General features: G+C 41.2%; 1 protein-coding gene across 1 annotated transcript in view; it reads right to left on the bottom strand.

Moving 5' to 3' along the window:
* Positions 1 to 8,290: 8,290 nt before the first annotated feature.
* The window catches only part of LOC122130560 (lipocalin-like), a 1,376-nt gene continuing 559 nt past the window's right edge, over positions 8,291 to 9,107 (bottom strand). The window contains exon 2 of the mRNA XM_042705269.1: positions 8,291 to 8,788. Within this exon, the coding sequence (XP_042561203.1) occupies positions 8,645 to 8,788 (144 nt within the window). The 3' untranslated portion in view covers positions 8,291 to 8,644. The remainder of the gene's footprint in view (positions 8,789 to 9,107) is intronic.

The following is a 9,107-nucleotide window of genomic DNA, read 5'->3' as shown; positions in this document are numbered from 1 at the left end:
GCCTTAATGCGCAACCAGATATTCGAATATGTTCGAATATATGTGTTTTTTAAATGGAATATTCGAACGTCATTTTTGAGCAATTTTGACAGCCCTACTTTGCAGTGAGTGTGTTTGCCCTACAATGCTAAAAAGTTGCAGTCAAATTTGGCAAAATTGCTAGCTAGGATATTATCTTTACATTTAGATGGGTTGGTGGTTACAAACAATGAGGATGCGCATGCAGCTTCAAGGCAGAACAATGCCTACCATTTCACCTTTACTGTATATGTTCCATCCACCCCCCCCCCCTTTCTGAATAAAGTTCCATTGATCTGATTTGTTGCTATCTGTTGCTATGAAAACCATTTTAGCCAAGCTAACTAACATTGTTTTTAGCTAGCTGACATTACCATTCAATCACAAACAAAACATGAATAGAAATAACTTGCTAACAGGGTCCTCAAGTTTAATCAAAAGCTTGTAGTGAGATGCATGACCCCCCGAGACAAGCTTTCATGTTAATAATACTGTTGGTCACCCTGATTGTGCATGTTGTGTAGTTAAATGGGATGAGAGAGTCTGACCATGATTAAGTATTGTCAAGCTGCAGTACCATCACAAGGTACACTTGCAAACAGCTGGACATTAGCTCTACCTTGGTCCAGTTCACTGCATGCCTCTTGTCAGTTGTGTATGACTGAGACTAGAGAGATGTCAATTCAGGGAGAGTTCCTATAACCATGGATTTTTAACCAGTTTTGGGGAATTTTGAAAACAGTGTTACTGTGTGGGACTATTTTTTTGGGCTACTTCTAATCCTCATGCGGCCGCCGCATTTATGCCTTGGCGTGACCTGCACTGGGAAAGAGGGAAACAGCATGGATGGGGAAAGTGTGTGGGCAGAGCAAGCAGTAGTAGTACATAACCTACAAACGTCCTTTAGTGAAGTGTATCCTCACTTTCATACAGTTATTGTTGTAATCAAAGCTTTTAAAGAATGGATCTCTGCATTAAGGGCGTGACCAGAGCACAGGTGGCCTGACAGAACACGCTTCAAAGTTGTCACTTTCAAAAGGGTGGCATTTTAACCCTGTCAGTCCAAAATGTCTAAAACTTGATACCCATGACTTATTGCTCATGGGAAACAAAAAAGTCTCAAGAACCCATAATGTCACCAGCATGGATATTTCTCGACAGTGACAATTTGTGAATAATTAAAAAAAATTACTTCAAATCAGCCATTGATCCAATTATCTGTCCAATGTTGTGTACATGTATGAAATACATGTCAGTGTCATGTCAATTTTGTAATGATTGGAATTAGGGATGCACCGATACCGATACTTCGTTAAAATACTCGTACTCGTTGTTGAATTGCCGATACCAAGCACCGATACCACTCATCAGTATTTCACTGCATCAAACTGGCCGGGCTATGCTGACACAAAATGTGATTTATTGTCCTACCTGCCCTACCATTCTCTGCCAGACTAGTAAGTAGCGTATTTGCCGTCTTGTGTTGCATTTGCTTGATGTTTGACTGTGTTAGGAAAGTTTGTCATAGTGTCAAAGTATTTCAGTATACAGGTTTCGCTAAATTTAGCTGCTAGCATCTCTTTAGCGATTAGCAATTCCGTTGTGCTGCCTTAACGGCGATTTGGGCTCATTTTAAGATAAATGACGACGACAGGAGTAAGGCACAGTGTAAGATCTGCACTGCTACGGTGTCGAGGGGCGGAAAGGAAAGTACTCTGTTTAACACAAGCAATTTGATTAAACATCCGAAGACGCACCATAGTGCTAAGTACACAGAGTTCACTGATGCTAGTGGCTCAAGACCGAAGCAACCAATCTTAACTGACGTCTTGCAAAAGAAAAAAACGCGCACGCACACACAGAGAGAGAGAGGTAGAGAGAAAGACTGTGCCACATAGGTTAAGTGATTGTTTGTGTACTTGAGCAGGAGATTCTTCTGATCCTTTTGTAACTGAAATGTGCTCTTGTGCTAATCCAGTAATAGTTCTGTTCACTTTTTGTTAAGCAGACTGTGTTGTTAACTATGCAGCAAATTGAATTGCCTTCATCTGGTTATATTTGCATTTTGTCTAATGTGATGATATTGTCTGTTTGAAGGCTTTTTTTGTGTGTTAAAACCAGAAAGCTCTGTTTATTTTTGGCTTGGGATAGCCTTCTGTTAATTTTGTACTATAGGCTTGACATAATCTGCAGAGGATAAAATAAAATCTGCCTCCAAATTAATTGCACTTTCATGGAGACCAAATCTAAGAAGTATCGGTATCGGTACTCGGTATCGGCAAGTACACAAATAAAAATACTCGTACTCGTATCTGTTTGTAAAAAAGTGGTATTGTGCATCCCTAATTGGAATGTTGAGGAGGAACCCGCCATTGCTGCCTGCAGCTATATTTTGTATTGTTATTATTACTATTATTATTATCATTATTATCAGTAGTAGTAGGCCTATTAGTAGGCTATTAATATTAGCAGCTATGTGAGCCTGCATGCTTTCTTATTATAATAATCATCATTATTATCACCATCATTGTATTATTATTATAATGAATGATTATCGACCAATTATTATTATATTATATTATCAGAATTATAATAAGTGTTATTATTGCTATTATTAGAATACTGTTATTATTATGGGCCTCTTGTGATCTTTACAAAAAAAATCTTACAGGTCTGTCAATGTGAGACATGAGCCTGCTTTGCCTTGCAAAGGTCCTCAAATCTTGGGGCAACATATCCTCAGGTCCTCCTCGATCTGTGCGCGGTTGCGGTATTTCATTTTGAGCACAGTCATTTTTGAAAAGCCTGCCTCGCACAAATATGTCGACGCGCAGAGGAGCATTTTTAAGGCTATGTCGCAAAGCTGAGGGTATTCCAGCATCATTGCTACCCAGAATGACGAAAGAGAAGAGGTGGTAAACAGATGCTTAAGTCTACTGTCACTCTTCAGCTCAATAAGCTGCTGAGCAGAGAAATGGATCCCGAACCCAGGCGAATTATTAAACTTAAGAGATCCTGCAGAAGGTCTGAGCGTACATGGAGAAAGACCAAGCTACAGGTCCACCTTGATATCATTAAGGATGAACTTTCAGTCTTTAATAAAGCAATAAGAAATGCTAGGAAGGATCATTTCTCTAATTTGATATCTACAAATTCTAACAATTCCAGGGTCCTCTTTTCAACAATAGACAGCCTTATAAATCCTGCACCAAAGTAGATGATAGTCTCTTTTCCACCCAAATGTGAGGAATTTGCAGCATTTTCAGAGATAAGATAACGAACATTAGGAAGAATATTGCTCAAGAAATTCCAAATGTCTTGTTTTCTGATCCCCTTCCACCATGCTGTAACAGTATGAGCTTTTTTGCACTGGCTGATATAGAAATGCTGAGCAAAGTAGTGTCACAACTGAAGCCGTCTACATGCCCTCTTGATCCCCTTCCCACCAAATTTTTAAGACCATCTTTGACTCTGTGTCTAAGGACATTCTAGCCATTATAAACTGTTCCCTGCTTACAGGTATTTTCCCATCAGAACTTAAAACTGCCCTGGTGAGACCCCTCCTGAAGAAAAGCAATTTAGACTCTTCAGTTCTAAACAATTTTAGACCCATCTCTAACCTTCCCTTTCTAAGCAAAATCCTGGAAAAAATTGTCTTTAAACAGTTAAATAATTTCCTAGATGCTAACTGTGCATTTGACACCTTCCAATCTGGTTTTCGCTCCAATCATAGCACAGAAACGGCATTAGTCAAGGTTGTAAATGATCTCAGGATTAATGCTGACTCCAAAAAACTATCTGTCTTGGCCCTTCTGGATCTGAGCGCAGCCTTTGATACTGTTGATCACAATATCCTTATTGATAGACTTGAAAATTGGGTTGGCCTCACTGGTCCGGTCCTAAACTGGTTTAGGACCTATCTAACTGGCCGGGAATACTTTGTCGCCCTCGGAGACCACAGCTCAAAAAACATTTGTATGACCTGTGGGGTCCCTCAAGGATCCATTTTAGGGCCCTTACTTTTCAGTCTATACATGCTACCCCTTGGTAGTGTAATTAGGAGGCACAACATCGACTATCATAGCTATGCAGATGACACCCAGCTCTATATTTCTGTAACACCCAACAACTACAGCTCTATTGATTGTTTGGTAAATTGCATTTCTGATATAAATGTATGGATGTCACAAAACTTTCTCCAGCTAAACCAAGATAAAACAGAGGTATTAGTCATTGGTGAAAAAAACGAAGAGAGAAACTCTGCACACTTAAAAACACTAGCACTTAACACCAAGCACCAAGCCAGAAACCTAGGCGTCATACTTGACTCAGATCTCAATTTTGAAACCCATATCAAAAATATAATTAAAACATCTTTTTATCACTTAAGAAACATTGCTAAGGTGCAACCGTTTCTCGCTCAGGCTGACACCGAAAGACTGATGCACGCGTTTATCACGAGCAGGCTAGACTACTGTAACTCGCTTTTGTCTGGTCTACCAAAAAAAGCCATTAGTCAACTACAAACAATACAGAATGCAGCAGCGCGAGTCCTCACTAAAACAAGACGGAGAGCGCACATCACACCAGTATTAAAATCACTGCACTGGCTACCTGTTAGTTTTAGAATAGATTTCAAGTTCTCCTACTAGTCTATAAATCACTCCATAGTCATGCACCTGAATATTAACAGACATGCTCTCAAGGTACACACCCAGTAGATCCCTGAGGTCCTCCGGCACTGAACTTCTAACAGTTCCAAAAGCCAGGACAAAGAGACATGGGGAAGCAGCTTTTAGTTTCTATGCCCCCAACCTTTGGAACACTCTGCCAGAATACCTAAGAATGGCTGAAACGGTTGAAACCTTTAAAATGCACTTAAGACATACCTCTTTGATCTCGCTTATCACTCACTGTAAAATGTATTTAACATTTATGGAACATTTATTTATTTACTTATTTCTGTCTCTTTTCAAGTGTTTGTACCTGCCCCCCCCCCCAGCAGCTGTCTCTTAGTTTGACGATAACTGTGCTAAGCAGTCCTTTATGGTGCCAGTGCGGTTAGTACGTAATTTCCTTTATTTATCTCTGGCAAAATCTGTGTCTCTTTATAAGTGTTTTGTAACCTGTAAAATGTACTTTGCCAGTGCGGTTAGTACGTTTATTTTATTTTATTTATTCATCTCTAGAAAATCTGTGTGTTTTTTACAAGTGTTTGTAACCCCCCCCCTTTTCTTTCCTACTGTGAGGCGCATTGTGTTACCTCCTTGTATGAAATGCGCCGTACAAATAAAGTTTGATTTGATTTGATTTGATTTGATTTGATTTGATTTGATTTGATTTGAATGAACGGTAGTCGTCTTTGGAATAGGACCCAAACTGATTCTTCAGCGCTTAAATTTGCTTTTTAATTTGCATGGTGTCATGCTGTCATTTGCCAGCACCTCGGCACACAAAACACACTGAGGACGTTGCTCAGTCGTGCCACTGACGGTAAAACCAAACTGCAAATAGCTCTCGTCATATTTGCGAAGCTTTGGCTCCTTCGCAACTGGCGCATCGGTTGCCTGACTTTTACGAATCAGAAACTTGTCCATAGTTGTGTTTGTTTGCTGATACAGTGTGTGTGTGTGTGTGTGTGTGTGTGAAGTTAATACAGTTCTAATTTCAACGTCGTGGTCTTGTGAGTGTGTTTGTATGTGTGGCTGTGAACAACTTGCACACGAATAATGGATAAGGCTGTGCTAGGCAATGGTTCCTAACAAAACAAATTGTATACAATGTAGACAGGGACAGCACAGAATAGCATTCAAGTGCTGGTGTTTTATTTGTTGCAACACGGTGGATAATCCAAAAATGTAAAGGTAGGTGTTAAGGAGAAAATGGCTAGCTGCAGTTGGAAGAAGTTAGCTAGCTAGAAGGCTAGCTCTCGAGGCTACGAGCTTTTTAAAAAGACTGTGGAGCAAATTACTCCTTAGAATAGGCTACGAATAGACCTACTGCAAGTGCAGTTAGGTATTACTAAGGAGTGAGTCTTTAAAAAGACTGTTTATAAAGCAATGAATATCTCAATGATAAAGCAAACAAGAGAAATCGAACAGACTCTGCAGAGTGTCATCTCAGTGAGGGTGTCCTCTTACCATGCCTACAGTTACTTTTATACTCGGAAGCGTAGGCGGAACTCGCAAGACTCCGTTTTGATTGGTGGATCAGGAACGAAACAGTATTTGATTTGTTTGTGTCAGTCCAGCCCCTTGCATTTCGCCACTGAGGGAGCTTTCACTAACCAGTGACAGGTCTGCGGTCGTTTCCTTATCTTCTCCCTCTGTGACATCGCGCCCCCCACTTTGAGAACCACTGCATTAAAAGATAGAGAATGTCAAGTCTAGATTTTGAAGATTCAAATGATGTGATAGCACAATACAACTACAAATACTATGCCTACCTGGTCTTAGAGTTAAATCAACCACATATCCTCCATATGAATTGCTGTGCAACCAACAGATCTGGCTAGACCAGGGGCGTAACTATAGGGGGTGCAGCAGGTGCGGTTGCACCTGGGCCTGTGGGTATTGGGGGCCCGTAGTCGTGGGCCATAGACATATTTACGTCAATCTAAATAGTCTGAAGGCGGAATATGTGCGCGGGGGGAAGGGGCGTGGTGGCGGCGGTTAGTGATCCACCCTGACAACTTCACAGTTGCAAGTGTTATAGGCAGAATATGTGCGCTGGGGAGGGGGCGCGGCGGCGGTTACAAACATGAAAAAAAGGGGGTACGGGACTATTACATGTTTGGGAACCACTGCCTTACGCCACTGACTAGGGCCCGTCATAATAGCCTGCACCTGGGCCCGTCGTAACTACGCTACGCCACTGAGCTAGGCGGCTAGTTTTGACAGTGGAAAGTGGTGCCAATGATAATAACAATTGCCCAAATAGACAAGGGTATGTAAACCAATCATATATTAATTTCTTTTTTCTTGATTAATGGTCCCTATAGTCCATTCTGCAATGAGTTTACTAGCTATCGCTAGCTAGTATAATCGTATATAGTACTCATCGTTAGCTAGCTAAAAGTTTTGGCGATCATTTGCCAAGGCTAACGGGAGGCTATATATCGATAAATATTAGCTAACTATCCAAGCTGACACCCTATACACTCGACTGGCCCTTTGAAGTTGACTTAACGTTGGCTAATACACGCCAATAACTAGTTAACATTAGCTAGTTATTAGACAGTTTCTAGCTAATTTACCGTGGCATAAATTGCAGGGTTGTGCGCTTTCAGGTGCCTCTTGAGGTTTGTTGTGTTCTTCCCACCTATTTTGAAGCCACATGGAATCTCTACCGTTATTGCGGTGCATTGTGTTTCATTTTCTGTCAAGTTATAATTAAAGAGTGTCCAGATATCTATTCTTCCTTTTCTTCCAGAGTGCTTGAACTTGAGCCATCATCTAATGTTTGTTAGGACGTCTCTTGCATGTCTGGGCATCTCAGGAGTGGAGGAGGGATAGAGAACCGGGCAACATTCAACCAATGATATTAAGGATGTACTGCACTAGGTGCATACAAGTTTAGAGAAAATAATTCATTACATTTGTGATTGTCCGTTAGTCCACCACTAACATTTTCGTCTCGTCTCGTCTCGTCAACGAAAGTAAAAATAGATTTAGTCACAGTTTTTATTTTCAAAGATCTGTTTTCGTCACGTCAACTTCACGTCTAAGTCATGGGAAAAAGGTCGTTAACGCATATTTTTCATCAAACTTTTCGTTAACGAAATGAACACTGATACACACACACACTTAGACACACACACACACTAACACCACACACATTAACACACACACTAACACACACACACACACACACTAACACACACACACACAGACACACACTCACATACACATGCACACACACTAACACCCACACACACACTCACACACACTAACATACACACACACACTCACATTCACATACACTCACACACTAACTAACACATACACATGCACACACACACACTAAAATACCCACCCACACCAAAACAAACACACACTCACATACACATACAATCTGCTTTGTATGGCTAGCATATTATGACCGCCATCTTTATTACAACAATGTTTTCACTCAAAGTCATGATCGAGATACAGTTTAACCAATAGTGTCGCGTGTATGGGGGTGTATAAACAGCTAATTAACCCTTGTATGGTGTTCATTTTTTTGTTACTCAGAAGGTGTTGTGGGTCTGGTGGACCCGCTCGATTTTTGGGTGTTTAATTCAACACAGTGGGATGCAGGGACACATTATAAGAGACTTGAAACCCCGACTTGACACACGTCTGGTCTATCTTACTTGACACTGGAGTGGTCTATCTTACTTGACACTGGAGTGAGTGGTCTATCTTACTTGACACTGGAGTGGACTAAATGTATGACGTGGCTCCTTTTCGTGACTTACACTTTTCCACTGTGCTTAGTTGTTTGTATTGGGATAGTGTGCTGCTCTACCTACATGTGGATAGTTCGTCTGCACGATAGGGCTATCCGGAGACGGTTCTCCCCGGGTTCAGGCAAACTAGACTTCGTCTGCATGAGGCCTTACTTGACACTGGAGTGGTCTGTCTTACTTGACACTGGAGTGGTCTATGGTCAGCCCTCCGCTGGGCGTTGGCGTCATCTGGACGGTTCCCATCTTCATGATTTTCTTACGGGCCACAAACCAGGGAGCGTTAGTGGCGAAGCCAATCAGGTACCAGTTACCAGACATCTGTACAAAAACAACCAATCAGATAGCAGTTACCAGACATCTGTACAAAAACAGCCAATCAGATAGCAGTTACGACATCTGTACAAAAACAACCAATCAGGTACCAGTTACCAGATATCTGTACAAAAACAGCCAATCAGATAGCAGTTACGACATCTGTACAAAAACAACCAATCGGGTAACTTTTACCAAACAGTTGCAAACAGCCCGTTAGGTACATACTAACTCATCATAAGGGGGCATGAACACATGAATACTAAGTGCTACCCTACTGTACTGCCAACAGGGCAGTCATTCATATTAACACTAAGTGTTGAGA

Source organism: Clupea harengus, unplaced genomic scaffold (genome assembly GCF_900700415.2).
Source record: "Clupea harengus unplaced genomic scaffold, Ch_v2.0.2, whole genome shotgun sequence".
Lineage (NCBI taxonomy): Eukaryota > Metazoa > Chordata > Actinopteri > Clupeiformes > Clupeidae > Clupea > Clupea harengus.
The sequence above is the reverse complement of the archived record's forward strand: the minus strand, read 5'-3'. Positions and strand labels throughout refer to the sequence as shown.